Source organism: Chionomys nivalis, chromosome X, assembly GCF_950005125.1.
Source record: "Chionomys nivalis chromosome X, mChiNiv1.1, whole genome shotgun sequence".
Taxonomy (NCBI): Eukaryota; Metazoa; Chordata; class Mammalia; order Rodentia; family Cricetidae; genus Chionomys; species Chionomys nivalis.
Window position 1 is genome coordinate 19735981 of NC_080112.1, and position 18365 is coordinate 19754345.

General features: G+C 40.2%; 1 protein-coding gene across 1 annotated transcript; it reads right to left on the reverse strand.

Moving 5' to 3' along the window:
- Positions 1-3981: 3981 nt before the first annotated feature.
- On the reverse strand, positions 3982-11296 carry Cldn34 (claudin 34). Its single transcript, XM_057759586.1, has 3 exons — positions 11144-11296; positions 9959-9999; positions 3982-4630 (listed from the first exon to the last, which is right to left on the reverse strand). The coding sequence occupies exons 1-3, from the start codon at positions 11294-11296 to the stop codon at positions 3982-3984; spliced, it is 843 nt and encodes a 280-aa protein (XP_057615569.1).
- Between the last annotated feature and the right edge of the window lie 7069 nt (positions 11297-18365).

Below are 18365 nucleotides of genomic sequence, written 5' to 3' on the forward strand. Positions count from 1 at the left end.
ACTGGGGACATTACCCTGGGCATCTGGTAGCCATTTCAAGTTCAAGTCTCTTGCCAACCCTTAGGTGGCTCCCTTAACTAAGGTATGAGTTTCCCTGCTCCCCTATCCAACCTTCCTTTATCCCCAATCACCCCGATTCCCCCAGTTCCCCTCCTCCTCTCCTTCACACTTTTCTCTCCCCATCACCCCTCATCCCCATCCCACCCCACCCCCAAGATTCCAATTTTTTGCCCATCAATCATGTCTATTTCCCATAGCTGGGAGGATATCTATATGTTTTTCCTTGGGTTTACCCTCTTATTTAGCTTCTTTAGGATCACAAATTATAGACTCAGTGGCCCCTATCCATGGCTAGAAACCAATTATGAGTGAGTACATCCCATGATCTTCTTTTTGGGAGCAAAAGGAGAGAGAACATGAACAAGGAAGTCAGGACCATGAGGGGTGCACCCAACCACTGAGACAGTGGGGCCGATCTATTGGGAGCTCACCAAGGCCAGCTGGACTGCTACTGAAAAAACATGGGATAAAACCGGACTCTCTGAATGTGGCGGACAATGAGAGCTGATGAGAGGCCAAGGAGAATGGCACAGGAACTTTCATTTGGCAATGGATTGAGAGAGAGACAGAGACCCAATTTGGATCAACCGTCTGAGCTCTTAAGGTCCAAATGAGGAGCAGAAGGAGGGAGAACGTGAGCAAGGAAATCAGGACCACGAGGGGTGCACCCACCCACTGTGACAGTGGAACTGATCTATTGGGAGCTCTCCAAGGCCAGCTGGACTGGGACCGAATAAGCATGGGTTGAACCTGGACTCTCTGAACATGGCAGACAATGAAGGCTGATGAGAAGCCAAGGACAATGGCACAAGGTTTCGATCCTAATACATGAACTGGCTTTGTGGGAGCTTAGCCTGTTTGGATGCTCACCTTCCTGGACCTAGATAGAAGTGGGAGGACCTTGGTCTTCCTGTAGGGCAGGGAATTTGGACTGCTCTTCAGTATCGAGAGGGAGGGGGAATGGACTGGAGGGAGGAGAAGAGGAGTGGGGATAGGGGGAGGGGAGTGGGGGGAGTGGGCAATATGTGGGAGGAGGGGGAGGGAAATGGGAAACGGGGAGCAGTTGGAAATTTTAATTAAAAAAGAATAAAAAAAATGAAAAAAAATTTGAATTCTTCAAGGGTCAGCAACTTACAAAATTAAAATATATACTCAAGGTCATTTTTTCCCCAGAAGCTGCATTGTTCTTATACCAAAGATGCTGAGCTCTGACAACTCAGAATGAGTCACGGATCCCTTTGCAGTAGGAGTAAAAATCTATTGGAAATCCTGCTGGGTATGCTTGCTTGCTTGATTTTAGCATGCCTTTCTACAGAAGTAAAATGTCTGACTTTCCAAACTATGTTAGATTGTGTGCTCATTTTCTCGAGACTCCAGATGCATTTTCAGACCTCCTCTAACCCCCTCACGCACACCTTCTTACAGCATGTTCAACATAGGGACACTATTCTAGAGGAAGACTGACAAATAGATTTTGCTCCGATGTCCCTATGCAAGGGACTCAGATGTCTGCTAGTTCTAATGGTTACAGATGGAAACATTTCCCACTGAAGCAGAAAAGGCATCAAAGGTAGCTGTTGTCTTCATAGAACACATTATTTCTCACTTTTGGCTCCCCTAGTCCCTTCAATCTCATAATGGCCATGCAGCCTATAAAAAAATGCACCTGATATTTTTTTATCCAAAGTAAACTCTCTCATTTCCTAAGAGGTGAAGACTATGCTTTTCATCAACTGTTTTGGGTGTCCAATGAGGGGATCCAAGGACAACCTATTTTAACTGGAGTTGTTGCTTGAATTAGCACCAGGTACCCCCATATGCTCCTTGTGACCAAACATCTGACATTGCCTTCCCAATTGGCTATGGAAAGTTGTTAAGGGTTCAGACTTCATTGAACAGTTGGAACAGTATTTTGACCAAAAATAAATTTGCTTAGCCTGTAGATAGATAAATTATCCATGTACTATTGGAGGTTGCTCCCAGGGAGAAACTGATCAAGGAGCACAGAGTTTAGTTTCATTTTCTTACCGCAATGAAACCTGACCAAAATCAACTTGGGGAGAGAAGAGATTTTTTTTTTTTGGTTTATACTTCTAAGTCACATTCCATCATCAGGGAAGTTAGGGCATGAAGTCAAGCCAGGAACTCGAGGTTGAAACTTGAAGGCAAGAACCATGGAGGAATATGGAATGCTGCTTGCTGGGTCACTCTGCTAGCTTTCTTATACAGCCCAAGCCCACTTGCTTTGGGATGGTGCCAACCACAGAAGTCTGGAACCTCCTGCATCAATCAATAAGATAATCCCCCACAGACATGTCCACAAGGCAATTTGATCTAGGCAGTTCCTCAATCCAGGTTCTCCTCTCTGATGACTCCAGGTTGTGTCAAGTTAACAACGTTAACTAAGGTAAGTATTTGCTTAAGGCCTATCAAAGAGGTGGGGCTATTACAAAAGCCCCAGTGTAACACAGTGCAGGAAAGCTGTTGAATAAACTAGATGGAGGTAAAAAGAAATGGAGAATCTTAGTAGATAGAAATCTAAAAGAAAACATCCTTAATGTCTAACACCATGAACAAGGCGGTATTGTAGGGTATCTGCTCCAAGAAGGTACAAGGATTGGAAAACATAGGTGTGTTAGAACCAGTGCTTAGACCCTGATCTCTTCTGTAGGATCCATCTGCTTAAAAAAAAACTGACATAGAAGGGGTGTTATACAAAGAGATACAAGGACTCAGTACCTCGGTAGACAGGAGTTAATCAGTGAGCAGCAGTAAGCCTTTTAATTCCTTAATACTTTAAGGGTATTGGGGACTTCAGGGAAACTGATTAGGATCCTTAAGAGTAATTATGACAGAAATGACTGTTAATGAATGCTTAGTAATAGAGATATCCTAGAATTTAGGAGGAATATTTTTGAATGATGTAGGGGTCTATACCAGAGACTATGGGGACAGTGTTGTACATGACCCCAGCCAACTCTAGGCCATTACAGGACAGAACATTGCAGGACAAGCATTCCTAAGAATCACTGTATTATCACAGAGACTCAAATGGGCCTGAAATTTAGACATGATATCTCTACCTAGGAGAGGAATGTACAGCTATGCAGGATAATAAATGAATGAGTGAAAGGATATTTGTTTATCATACATGACATTTTTATAGTTACTCATGAAGCTTTTCAATGCAATGGTGTGAGCATTAGGTAGTTGAGTTACGTCAAAGTGGAGAAATCTCTGCTACAGATTTCATATGTAATCTGCTGACACTTTTAGCTTCTGAGTTAGTGGTACCTAGTAACCTTTCAATATGACTCAACATGTCTCATATGACAGTCACAAGGGCTGTTAGGTCAGATAAAGAGACAATGATTGCTTATTAAAGGAAATATAGACTTCTTTAGACTATTGAGTCTTGTCATATACTGGAGAGATTCCTTCCACTAATTTGCCAAGTTGAACACATTTTGAAAACTTAATATGACAGAGTTGCTATATGTTGTATAATATATATTATGCAATATAATATAGATATAGTATTATTATGACATGACAAATAGGTAAGATTTTGTTTTTAGCTTTGGAACCAGATGGCAATATGAGAGATTAATGTGCTCTGAAACTCATTTTCATATATACTAGATTTATTTATCATTTCCTTCACTGACATCAATTAAAACCTAAAGTTCATAAGACAATTTGATAAGTGGGTATGTTTTTTTTAATTTTTAATTAAAGTTCATAATACAACTAATGAAGTAATGAAACACAGAAAAGATATCAGAAGGAGCCACTTGGCCATTTTCTATCACAGGCCACTTGAACACTGTTGAGTCCTTGGAAACTTTAGGTAGACATCTCAAAAATCCTTGTTATAACCAAAGGAAATTTTGGATTTTTTAAGGCAAAGTAAATTCATCTTCAGGCATTAGGAAAGGCTTGGCTGTTTAAGGGAAACGTGTAAGAAATAAAAATCACACCACTGCACAAAAACAGGATGGCCGCTAGAAATGCCACTCCCATGGCAACTCCAACTTTCTGACTATGTGGGTAAAAGGGTATATGGAAAGATGGTGGAAAGCCAATTCCCTCCTTGTTCATAATGGAAAAATAATTGCACAAGACAGTAAGGAAGACAAAGCTACTGGCAATGATGTTCAGAATTGCTGAAGTGCTGAAGGCATTGTAGATGACATTCTCCTCTTGTCTTCCCATGTACACATTTCTAAGAGCAACAGTGGTGGCCACTTTTCCAATCAGCCATAAAATGCTGGTGATCAGGAGCAGGTGTTGAGAAACACGAATATCCAAAGGGATGAAGTTGTCATGGTAGCTGTATTGGTGACACATTCTAATATTGCTGGAGTTGTCACGGTGGTAGATGCAGACTTTCCAAACTCCCACAAAGGCCACACTAGGGTAAGAGATCGTGGGTTCATTCAAGTACCACACTCGCCATTGCGGGAGGCCCATGGAGATGATGCAAAGAATCCATGCTGTGGTGGACAAAGCAAAACCTCCTACCTGGTGATAGGAACCTTTGTTCATGATGACAGTGAACACTGGACAACTGCAAAGAAATACAAAACAACATAAGGACAAACTCCTCAAGCTTGGTACACTGTCTGTTGGGGGACTAGTAACAGGAGGGAGTATTTATTTGTTTGAGAAAATGGGTCTTTGTTCTAGAAATTGCTATTGGAATATAAGCAAATTAAGTGAAGAAACATTTGGGAAAATTTACTGTGACTTGACAATGAATTCTAACTGTTCCATTTTTGACTGTTGGTCCAGATGTACAATGAGGTTTGGATACAGATATTCAGTCACAAAGATGACCAGTTTGTAGTTTTGGGCGAGTATCAAGGCCAGCATTACATATGTCTCGAGTTCCAGGCCAGTCTGAGTTTCATAGTGAAACTCTGTACCAAAAAAAACAAAAACAAAAACAAAAACAAAACCAACTAATATGGAAGTTAATAAATGATGAATAAACTATCAATTAATTAATTAATGATAAAAGTAATAGAAAATCAAGTGATTCTAGTAAGCATATATAGTTTACTGCTCAGTGTACATTACTTTGAAGCAAATCAATTCACTGGAATATTTGGCGCATGTCAAAAGAGGTCAATTTGAAACCTAAGAAAAGGTTCACCAGGAAGCAAATCTAAAATGCATAGGAACCAGTAAGCATGTTTTTATGCTTTTACACTGTCCTAGAGCTACATAGGGATAAATGGCAGCTGTGGGCTCAGAAGAATGAAGGGTAAGTGGGAGAAGACATCCAGCTTAGTCTATAGAGAGCACAGGGTTCTGGAGGTTCTAGTGGTGGTATCATAGACAGGAGCACAAAGGGAAAGAGTGGAACAGGCTGATCCCTAAAATTATAATTAGCAGGGCATTGTTTAAAGCCGTATGTCACTACCCTTGGCATAAGGAAGACATTTTTGCTATGGTTTGTTTAATCTGAGTTATGACCTTATTATGTAGACCATTCTGGCTTCAAACTCAGTATGTAGCCCAGACTTAAACTGGTGTGACTGGCCACAAATTCATTGTAAGACAGACTGGACTTGAAATGATGTTCCTCGTGCTCCTGGGTACTATGTTGCATTTATGAGACTACTATTTAGAAGACAGTGAATAATAATACTTGAATTCAATTTCTGAGCTCCTTTTGCTGTCAAGGGATGAGTGAAATGAAGGACTGCACTCTCTATCCCTAGTGTAGAAGCCCCACCAGAGAAGTCATATTATCCTCAACTGGCATCAATAGCTTCAACAAACTAGCTCTTTTTTTCCAGGCCCATCTCTACTGTCAAAGCACTAAAATAATCAAAAGTTCCAAGAATTAGATGCCCACTGTGTCAGAAAGAGAAGTGAGGGAGCAGAAGAAGGGATACCACTCTGTACCCTGTGTGTGAGTCAGGGGAGAAGAACCAGGAGAGCTTCTAAGAACATGATAGATATCACACAAACATAAGAGGAATCCTGGGTGGCTTTTTAATGTATTTAAAAAGGGAAGACCTTTTATGGGAAGAGGTCTTTCCCAAGTGATGGGGATGCCCAAGTTGTACAGGTTGTGTAGCAGTGAATCACTGAAGGAGGCAGGAGTGGAATCTGATGTGGAATTCCCCTCTATATGCTGTGAATACCATTGGTTAATAAAGGACTGCTTTGGACCTATAGCAAGGCAGAACTTAAATAGGTGGGGAAAACTGAACTGAATGCTGGGAGAAAGGCAGAGTCAGAGAGAAGCCATGTAGCCCCAGGGATGGAACTTTACCCGGTAAGCCACAGCCATGTGGCAATACACAGATTACTAGAAATGGGTTAAATTCAGGTGTAAGAGTTAGCCAATAAGAAGTTAGAGCTAATGGGCCAAGCAGTGATTTAATTAATACAGTATCTGTGTGGTTATTTGGGGGCTAAGCAGCCGGGAACAAACTAGTGGTCTCCTTACTACAGGGGTCAAAGAAAACAGTCATGGAATTGATCCAACTATCATAGACAGAGAAAGTCACACACCAGAACATTGCACATAAACAGGTGTTATGTGAAAACAGAGAGAGACAGCCACACTCTCACACATTAATACTTATAAACATAGATGCATGTGTGTATATACATGGACTGACAAAGAGGAGTATAGATCCTCTACAAGGTGTCAATATTACAAAATCATACTATTTGATGTTCTGCCTGCTGTACATTGAGAGCACATGATGCTTTGTAGGCTTGAGAATTTGCAAGAATAAATCAAAAGGTCTGGCACCTGCAGCCCTTCATGAAGGCAGGTTCTGTGAGTTGAAGGATCAAGACAGCTGTTCTTTGGGCCACATTTCCTGACCATTCACTCATATTCAGATAGAGAACATAAGACACAGAATGTAGCAACAGAGTGAGGACGAAATAACACAGAAAGACAGAGAGATGCTCAGACAGAGGTAGGGAGACAGAGAATGGTGCTAATGCATGACATCATGACAGAGAATAGGCCACACTATGTATCACTAGCCTGAATGAAGGTCCCCACTCAAAATTCAAAGCCTAGTTTCTACAGAGCTTGTTTTGTCTTTCACATTATTGTGATGTTGAGAAACAAACCATTAAATCGAACCATCATAACTCACACTTCAATTGTTACTCACCTTTCCATAGATCAAAATACTTGAGAGAGCAACTTAAAAAAGAATTATTTAGTTTGAATCAGATTTCAGAGAGTTGAGTCTATTGCCCTTGGCTTTCTGGATTCCGCCAGCGCTTCTACCTATGTCCTAACTACTTAAGTGTTAAGAACATCCCACAACACTGCCACCAGCTAGGAACCAAATATTTAACACACGAGCCTTTGGGGGGTCAGATCACATCAAAATCTAATATCACAACAGAAGATCACACTGTGGGATTTCACTAAAGCAATCCCTGGTGTGATCAACTCCACAGAGACAGAAAGCAGAATGGTGGTTGCTAGGAGCTGGGGCAGTCAGAAGTAGGAGATGACATTCAATGAGGACAACATTTCTGTTGGGGAAGACGGGAAGTCATAGCCACTCCATGGCACTGTGAATGTATTTACAGCCACAGTTCTGTACACTTAGACAGTTAGTGATGAATTGTGATATGTATATTTAGCCATATTGCTTAGAGTATACACCAAAGACAGATGGAGCCTCTACTAACCAGCAGTGCTGTCTTCACGTGACCAGTTACCAGCTATGTGGCAAAACAAGCAGCTATCTGGGCCATCGGGGATGATGAGGACACAGCTCTCTTAGTATGTCCTTTAATGTTCTTTGTTGCTAACAACACAACTGGCTTGTTTTATAGTTCCGAGAATTCTACTATGTCATCAAATTCCAACCCTCAGAGACCACACTACCTGTTTTCAGCCACCAATATATGACTATCACTATAGTATTTGGGGACACATTACAGCACTGTCATATATGCTTTCTTTGGTCATATATTGTCCTGTTTCTTGTAGCATGAGTTGTATATACCAGTGGCCTTTTTTGACCCATCTGAGTAATTCAGGCCTGTCTGACATCCTTTTCTTGATTTCTTCCCTTTGAGGAATAGTTTCTCTGGCCAGTCTTAGAGAAGTCATTGCCATATTTAGAAGTAGGTGCTAGCAGAGATGACATAAACACACTAGGAAAGATCCTGGTTAGTTCATCAGGGATATGCACAAAGATCCAGGTTTGTGAAACAGTCAATGAGGTTATAGCTGGAATAAATAGGAAACCCTCCTAAAACACGTTGATGTATGAGGCACAGGTGGTGACCACTGTAGATCCTCACAGTGGAATACTACACAGCCACACCAATTATGTCGAATTATATTGAAGGAAACTTCCCAACTATGCTTAGTAAAAAGAATATTTCAAAAAGTATCATTTGCCTAAATCCTATTTCTATTTGAAAAAAAGGAAAAGTAAGAGATGGAGGCCGAAAATAACTTCAGAGAAGGAGGGAAAGGATAGAATTGGTTGCAATATGGTGTTTTTCCTTATTTTTTTTTCTTGTTTTTGAGACAATTTCACTATGTAGTCATGGTCAACTTGAACTTCTAATTCTCTAATCTCTGACCTCAGAGACCTAAGATTTCAGACATGTGCCACTATGCACTTCCTAAGCACACATAGGAGTCTAATATAATGACTGTGTCTAACTGTAAGATTGAAAATGCTTTATTGTTTCTTTAATGTTTTGTAATGTATCAGTTTATATGTTTATGCTGACTAATGGGTGTCTTTAGAAACAGAAAAAACACACTGATGTGAATTTTCCTTCAGTATGTAGATCATTATGTAAATGTTCAGACAGCCAGATACCCTGGACAGATTGTCCTGAAAATAAGAAGGGCAACTAACAATATGCAGAATTTAGATACAATGTTTACACAAGGTCTAGGTTCCAAGTACATTGCCATGTTCACTCATATCAAAACAACTCATCTCCAACTGAGAGGACATACACAGTAGGTCAGGAATGCTGAGTCACTTGCTCAGGCCTTGCAACTGTGAAGTGAAAGGTATTTTGTGCCTGGCTGGTCTCTCAGGGCTTGAATGTGTTTTCATTTGGTCATGTAATTTGCTTAAGTCAACAGAAGGTTGCAAGGTATGAAGTGACCAATGTCATGACAAGCATTTTTGTGAATGAATTGGTGCTCTGTTTTACTTGCTATAAACAGGCCTAATAGACAAGATTGCTTCCAGCAACAAGATGAGGGTCACATGGCACAGTCAAGTCTGAACCAGCTGCAGGACCTACAAGCTCATGAGTTAAGTAAATAAATACCTTGCACTGTGTATTGCTGAGAATTTGTAATTGTTTTGTATCACAGATTTAGACAGATAACCAATAAAATCTGTGTCCCTCACCATTGCTGGACTGCAAATTATAAAAACATATGATCAGTAGCAAAGATTGCTCAAATAATTTAAAAATGTCCCATATAAGGCTCTTCTTCCTCCTCCTCCTTCTCCTTCTTCTTCTTTTCTTTCCCTTCTCCTCTCCCTCTTTCCTTTCTCCCCTCTCTCCTTTCCCCATTCCCCTCTTTTACCCCCCCCCCAGTGGAGGAGGCAGGAATAAGGAAGGAATAAGTCAGCAAAAGGACTCTTCTATGTATTCTGCATCAGCTCCTGTCTCTAGGTTACTGCCCTGTTTGAGTTCCTGCCCTGATTTCCCTGATCAATGTACTATGCTGTGGAACTGTAAGCTGACATGAAATCTTTCCTCCCCAAGTTCTCTATAGTCATGGTATTGTATCCCAGCAACAGAAACTGTAATACACTAGATTCCTCTTCTACTGGCAACTCTAACCTTACTTTCTCATTTCCTCTGCACTCCTCGTGTAATGTTTGTGGTTTGATGCCCCCATTAATGTTACAAAGCAACAAACAGGTCTTTATCAGAAGATTTTTCATCTACCTTTAAGGATAAGAAACATTAGCAAATATACAAAATGAGGATATTTGGTAGCAAACTCCATGTACACATTGTCCCCAGCTTTATGAACTGCACTTCAGGCAGACAGTGCACACTGTGCTGCCAACCACCAAATCCTAAAAGAATTAGCATAATCAATGTTGTACTTACTATGGCTTGAAATCACCATTTTCCTGGAATGTTCCTGGTTTATCTCAGTAAGGTGAAATCTTGGACTCTCCTGAGACCTTTAACTAGGTTATGTCACAAGTGGAATGTAACAAACACTGTGAGGAGGTAGAGGTTCAGTATGTCCAATGCTGAGGCTGCTACTGTTGGCCAAAACCCTCACATAGTATCTCATAGCTGCATCCTGAAACCATTCCCCCAACCCTAGTCCAAGCCAAATACACAGGGAAACACCAGCTCTTTCTATGCCAACATCCTGTCTCATGAAGAAATAAAGCATCAGGAACAAGTTCATCTTCTACCATCGTGCAATCAGTGAGGATCCCTCAGCATCAGCTTACAGGTAGACCTGTTATCAGGATCCCAAACATGTAAGAACCAGTCTCCCCATCTTACCAGACCATCTACCCTCCCATATCCCCAAGATCCCACCACAGATCACTGGGAAACTCATCTGGTCTTATAAGGAATTTCCATGACTGGGTATGACTTAGCAGTCAGACCTCTACAGAGTAGTGAGGTCTTGACCCTGCATGCTGAGTCTCCTATCAGGCCATGTCTCTAGTATAGACTCTGGCGTTCTGTAAGTTCCCTTCTTCTTGCTCAGATCAACTTACACAGCTCCAGGTTGCACAGATGGTCATACTCAAGTGGGGCCTTTTGCTGATCTCTCGCAGGGGTTTTCAGTGTCTTTTCACAAGTCCTTAGGCTTCCCTGATCTCTTGCAAGGGCTTTCAGTGTCTTCCCACAGGTCCTTCGCCTGAGACTCCTACACCACTAGGGTCTTCTTTTCTCTTTTGCTCACACAAAGGAGATGGTAAGCATGTGAAGGGGGCATTATGAGGAAAAGGTGTGGGTTGAGGAGGAAATTCATGGCAGGCCAAGGAAAGACAAGAGTCCCATGGGAAGGGAACCTGCTTAAGGAAAAAGAAAGGGTATTTAGCTCTAGTTTTCTCACCTTCTCATATCTTTGTGACAGTGGTGGACCTGTGGCTTTGACACCTGCATGGGAGAAGGCTTGACAGGAAGTCAGGGCACTCTCCTGCTGGTCCTTTGAGGTCAAAGCTTGTACATCTTCACTAGGCTCCACTGTCTCCTCATTCACCTCCATAATGGAGCCTAGGAGATGTCTGAGCCAGAACTCTTAGCACCCTACTGATCTAGCCCACAGAACAATTCAGGGCCATGCCCTTCAACCCTGATTGGTCAGCACAAACTTGCCAGCCAATATGAATCTGTCTGACTTTTCACAGCACTGCCTCTGACCTCTCTGAACACAGGGTTGAGGGGTGGCTTCTAGAGAGACCAGGATGTACCTGAGAAATGAGGAAGTACCACATTGATACCTATGTGGAGGGGGATCATCTTGGTAAAGGAAAGAGTCTGTCAGGACACAGGAGGCTCTTGCTGAGCTGCTCCATGATCTATTTCCCAAGTTTCTTTATGTAGTCAATCCTAATTATAGTGAAAGATGTGAAAGAAAACTCCCTTCTCCAAACTCTGCCCCATGTAACCCCTACTCAGTAGTTCATTCTGGTTTTTCTTTTTGCTATCCCTTTGCTAGTGTTTGGATATAATTCTAAAAATGGTTCCAAACATATTAGACCATACGTAAGACTTATTGGTGGGTGAATCACGCACAAAACAAAGAGGACCACCAGGTTTATGGAAAAGAACTCCCCTATCTGTTAAGTTTCTCTTTAAAGAAGACTGATTTTTACTAGAATATGTTTTCATTTATGGTTGGAAATTTTCATATAAGCACATGATGTATTCTTATTAAATCCCTCTCCAAATTCCTCCCAGTGTCTTCTGAGTTCAAAATGTTTAGAGGATTTTTCTGGCAGCCCTCTGACTTATCAACAAAGACTGAAATCCATTGGCAATCATTTGGACAACTGAATGTTCACTTTCAATGAGTAGGAGAACACAGGTTTCATTGTTTTTACTAATTTTAGAGTTCTTTATTTTGTGTATGTGTTTAGAAAGAGAGATTTTTCACACACAATTCCTTCAAAATAATATGTCTATTCTGATGCTTTTGAATCATATATTGTTCTGTATTTGTATATTTGTGAAATATATACCACTACTTGACTAGATGTGTTGGCTTGCAATATAATTTGTCATGATACTAATGTTACCATCAGATTTCTATGCTCGTTACTGTTAAAGGAGTAACAATATCTCTTTATTTATTTTTTTTTTACAATATCTCTTTAGAATGTACATACCAACCTTTGTTATTCGTCCCCTTCTTTTTTATAGGGACACCTACATTTCCTGGGCATGCCAGTGTCACAAACAATGATGTTTTGAGAATCCTTCTTCATGTCCTCTTAAGGACTTCTGCATAGAAACATGCTCAGGTACAAAAGAAAAGAAAAGAAAAGAAAAGAAAAGAAAAAAAGAAAAACAGCTGGGTAGTGGTAACACATGCCTTTAATCCCAGCTCTCAGGAGGCAGAGGCAGGTGGGTCTTTGTGAGTTTTGGGCCAACCTGGTCTACAGAGTAAGTTCCAGGACAGCCAGAGCTACACAGAGAAATCCTGTCTCAAAAAACTAAATAATAACAAAGAAAGGAAAAAAGATACATGCTCAGGAAAATAATGCCCAAGGCTTTGATACAATCAATTATCACCCTTTAGACTATTGTGCCACAATATTTACAGCTAATAAGATTTAAACAACATACATTTATTTAGCAGGCTGTCCTGTTAAGACCCACTTGACTGGTTCAAACCTGTTTGCCATCCCTTTCTTTAAGGCAAAGTTTCTAACACCTGTCATTGAAGGTAGTGACCTATTAGAAAAGTCACTGCCATGCATAGATCAGGTGATAGCAAGGGGACATCAACACTCTTAAAATGAAATTGGTTAATTAGAGATATGTAGCATATTTCATTATGTATTCATCAGTTGAAGGGCGTTGAGGTTGTTTCCATTTCTTACTTATTGTAAATAGAGCAGCAATGAACATGGTTGAGCATGTATCTGTATAGTAGGATGTCAAGGCCTTTGGACATATGCCAAGGAGTGCTATAGCTGTATCACATGATAGATTTACTTATAGCTTTTTAGAATTATCCACACTGATTTCAGCACTCGCTGTACCAGTTTGCAATCTCGCCAACAGTGAATGAGTGTTCCCTTTCCCTCACACCCCCAGCATTTGTTTTCAGTTGCTTTCTTGATCTTAATTACTCTGAGTGTGTAAGACAGAAATCTCAAAATAGTTTAAATTTACATATATCTGATTGCTAAGGATGATGAACACTTAAAAAAAATTATCCTTTTTAGTTTCTTCATTTGAGAATATTCTGTTCAGACCTATGGCCCATGGTTTAATTATGTCATTTGTTTTCCTGGCTCTTTGTTTTTGAAACTTTTTAATATTTGGATATTAATCTTCTGTTATATCTATAGCTAGAAAAGATTCTCTCCCCATTCTATAAGCTTCCTCACCACTCAATTGATTTTTTTCTTTAGCGGTGCAGAAACTTTTTAGCTTTATGAGGTCGCACATGTCAATTGTTGGTCTTAATTATTGGGCAAATGAAATCCTATTCAAAAAGTCCTTTCCTACACAGAATTATGGAGGTCTGCCTGTGTTTTCTTGTAACAATTTTAGGATTTCAGGCTTCAGGTTTGCATCTTTGATCCATTTGAAGATAGTTTTTGTGTACGGTGATAGGTCTAATTTCAGTATTCTGCATGTGGGCATCCAGTTTCCCCAGAACCATTTGTTCAAGATGCTTTCTTCTCTCCAGCTTAAGTTTCTGGGCATCTTTGTCAAATTTTAAATGGCAGAAGTTAGGTGTACTCATATTTGGGTCTTCAATTTTGCTCCAACACTCTACATGCCTGTTTGTGCCATTATCACACTTCATTTATTACTATGACTCTATAGTATATCTTAAGATCTGGAATTGTAAATCCTCCAGAATTGTTCTTTTTGCTTAGGATTGCTTTCGCTGTCTGGGGTCTTTTGTGGTTCCATGTCAGTTTTAACATAGTTTTTTTTCATATAGAATTAAATAAGAATTTTGACTCGGATTGCATTGAATTTGTAAACTGCTTTTTGCAAAATGATAATTTTCACATTAATTCAACCAAACCATGAGCATGGCATGTCTTCCATTTTCTAGTGCTTTTCTCTCAAGTTTTCATTGGAGAGATCCTTCACTTCCTTGGTGTGGTGGTTTGAATGAGAATGCCCCCGCCTCTGTAGGATCAGATATTTGAACTTAGTCACAAGGAAATAAAGTAGAACTCTTTAATAGGATTAGAAGAATAAGGAGGTGTAGACTTGTTGGAAGAAGGGTGTCACTGGGGTGAGTTTTGAGGTTTCAAAAGTCCATGCCAGGTTCTCTCCCTCCCTCTCTCCCTCTCTCCCTCTCTCTTTACCTATGGATCAAGATGTAGTTCTCAGCTACTGCTCCAGTGCCTGCCTGCCTGCCTGCCATCATGATCTTCACCATGATGATATTGGGCTAAACCTCTGAAACATTAGGCAAGCCCCCAATAATACTTTCTTTTATAAGAGTTGTCTTGGCCATAGTGTTTCTTCACAGCAATATAACAGTAAGACATTGGTTATGTATATTTTAATTACTTTGAAGCTACTATGAATTGGAGTGTGTTCTCTTTGTCTTGTAATGTTCTGAATTTCTTGGGTGTCTGTTGTAATGTTTTCCTGTTTATTTTTGATTCCATTAATTTGGGTCCTCTTTTGGGTAGTTGAGCCAAAGGTCTGTCAATCTTGTTTATCTTCTCAAAGAACCAACTCTTAAAGTTATTGATTCCTTGTATTGTTTTGTTTCTTTTTTGTTGGTTTATACTTTGATTTTCATTGTTTCTTGCCATTGACTGAGTTTGTTCTTGATTTCAAAATTTTTAAGTTGCATCATTAAGTAATCTTTCTGATTTTTTAAAATAAGCACCTAGAGATAAAAATTTTCCCTATAGAACTGCTTTTGCTGTGTCCCAGAGGTTTTGATATGTTATGTTTTCAATGTCATTTAGTGCTAGGAAGTTTTTTCTTGCCTGCTTGCTCCCTCCTTCGATCAATTTGTTATCTAGCCATCACTAACAGTTGTTTAATTTCCATGAGTTTATGTTTTTGCTAGATATTTGCTATCAATTTTAAGTTGTATGACATTGTGGTCAGATAGAATACAAGGAACTGATGTGGGATTCCAAGCAAAGATAGAGAAGAAAAGAAAGCAGAGTCAGAGAGATGCCATATAGCTGCCACAGGAGACAGACACTGGACAGAACCTTATCAGTAGACCACAACCATGTGGCGATACACAGATTAATTTAAATGCATTAATTTAATATAAGAGTTAGTCAGTAATATGCCTGAACTATGGGCCAAGCAGTGTTGCAATTAATACAGTTTCTGTGTGATTATTTTGTATCTGAGCTCTTTGGATTTCCAAAGTTTCTATTGAGAAGTCAGTTGTTATTCTGATGAGTTTTTCCTTTTATAAGACTTGTATTTTTTCTCTTGCAGCTTTCAATATACTTTCTTTGTTCTGTGTAATTAGCTTTTAAACTATGGTATGCAATGATGATTTTCTTTTCTGGTCTTGTATATTTAATATTCTGTATGCTTCTGATATTTGTTTGGGTGTGTCTTTCCTTAGTTTGGGGAAATTTCTTCTATGATTTTGTTGACGTTCTTGACTATGGTATGGCCTATGACCATACCACTCTAAACAAGCCAAATCTCATTTGAAGATCTGCTCTATTCCATTGATTTGGTATTCTTCTCCCTTTTTAATGCCTATAACTTTAGGTTTAGTTTTTTCATGGTGTCCGACACTTTCTATATGTTCCTTTCCTGCTGTTTTTAAAATTCATATTCCTTCATTTTTAGTCTAGATCCTCCACTTTATCTTTGAATACTGATATCCTATTTTCTACTTAATTCATTCTTTGTATATGACTTTCTTTTGAGTTTTCTAGTTGAGGTATTGGGTTTTCAATTCCATCTTCATTTCAGCTTGAATCCTCTTCAGTGTCTCTTTCTTTATCGAATTCCATTTTCAGATCCTGTATTGTCTTGTCATTTACCTCAGCCTGTGTTTTCTTGAACATCACTCAGCAATTTTGTGTAAAGTTCTTTCTCCATAATTTATTATTATTATTTATTCTCTCATGCAATACATTTTGACCACAGTTTTCCCTTCTGCCTCTTCTCCCAATCATCCCTACCTCACCTTTTCCTTAGATCCACTCCTCCTCTGTTTCCCTTCAGAAAAGAGCAGGTCTCCCAGGGATATCACCCAAAAGCAGCAACAACAAGTTACAATAAGATTAGGCACATACCCTCATATCAAGGCTGTCTGAGGCAACCCAATAGAAGGAAAAATGTTCTAAAGACAGGCAAATGAGTCAGACCCCCACTCCCACTGCTAGGAGTCCCACAAGAAGAGCAAGCTACACAACCTTAATATATATGCAGAGAACCTAGTGCCATACCAGTGCAGCCTGGATGCCAAGACTGGCAGGGTTGGGGGTGCAGGGATTGAGACATGCAGGCTTCTTTTCAGGTAGAAGAACAGCAACCTTTATTTTTCCTTTAACTAAAGCCTTTTATACCTCTACTGCTTCTGTGGAAAACCACCAGCCAGAAAGAACACAAACATCCTTGTCAGTTATAGACCACAAGGAAGTTCAGCTGCTGATCAGAGGGAGTGAGGGCAGCTAGAGCACAACAACTCTCCCCTCATTTTATTTTATAAAATAAACGGTGCCTGTCTTGTTACTTTGGGTGGAATACCTTGCCTGTCATGGGGAATAGCCCTCTAATATTCCCTGTCTTAGGTAGTATCCTGCCCCCAAAGTATTGCCCATCCATGGCTACCCAGACACATAGCCCTCATGCACCAACTGGGTGGTAAAATTAACAAAAGCAGTATTACAAACCCCTCTTATATGACGGTTGAGTTCCATAACAGTAGCAGAAGCACACAATACGTGCTTGAGTAACACACATGAGTAACACACATAACATGATAAAAGCTAGAACATGTTAGCTGTTGAAAAGTCCAAAGATAGTCCACTTGCTCCTGAACCAGAACCACTTGTGGGTTCAAGGTCCATTAAGATCATTTTGAATGTCCAAAGCATTGCAGACTCTTTCAGCCAGCAGGTTGACAGTCTCAGCCATCTGCACAGTCTGTGAGAAAGCAACTCTGGCAGCATTATCTGTGGTGGCAAAGCTCTGCTCCAGCTGCCTTACAGCCCCAGCCGCACTCACTCTGGATCCAAACTGCTACATGGAGTAGGGAAGCAGGCTCGCTGTACTTGCTCTAGAACCATTGAAGGGGCCCCACTTTAACAATCTTTTAGGGAATTTGGGTGTCATCAACCCGTCTGGCTACTTCCTGCTGAGTGGAAGTGCTGCATTCTTGGGGGTATTTTACATCAACATTTCAGGGGGTCTCAGTGATTCAAAGCACATAAATTTGTAATGAATCCACAGGTTCTCGTCCTCTGTGGAGACAAAAGCAGAACCTCTTTTCCAAAGAATCAAATCCTTAGGCCCTAAAGTATTTTAAAGTCAAAATAGCTTTCTTAGCAGTTCCCAGAATCAAATGTCTTTCTCCAGTCCAGAACACAGAAGACAACACAATCAACATACTAACATACATTTATCTATACATATTCTATCTTTTGGAGGCCCTCAATTCACCTTCCTGCCTCCTTTTTATTACTTCGCTACTGGCCAGTCTTCCAGAGGGCATCTCTCAGAGCGTCTCTGAGGATGAAAAAACACATACTCCTTTTAATCTGACTTGGCTTGTTCCCAGTCTGGAACATTTAAATCCCCTCCTGTAATAAACCAGGGGATAACTTGAGCTATTGTTTGTACAAAATCTTTGGCTTTTACTTCCATGCCTTGTTGCTTTAAGAGTTTCAGTTAATATGAGGCCTTCAATTCACCATCCCACCTCTTTATACTTGCTAATCTTTTGAAGGGTGTCCCTCAAAGTATCTCTGAGGATGAAAAAAACACATTACTTTCCCCAATATGCTCCTCGATTTAGCAGGCGGACAGAGCAACCCCATTCACGAATCCCCACTTTCCTCATCTCGGTGGAACCTTCATAGCCGCACCCTGTGTGGCCTTGATGTCAAGACTGGGGGGCGGTGCTGGGATTGAGACAC

Excerpts from the sequence above, each read along its gene's own strand:
- Cldn34 (XM_057759586.1), bottom strand. The coding sequence starts at position 11,296 with ATGGAGGTGAATGAGGAGACAGTGGAGCCTAGTGAAGATGTACAAGCT. Across the intron at positions 10,000-11,143 it reads TGTCACAAAGATATGAGAAG|GTAGATGAAAAATCTTCTGA; the intron begins GTGAGAAAACTA and ends TTATCCTTAAAG. Across the intron at positions 4,631-9,958 it reads AAAGACCTGTTTGTTGCTTT|TTGTCCAGTGTTCACTGTCA; the intron begins GTAACATTAATG and ends ATTTCTTTGCAG.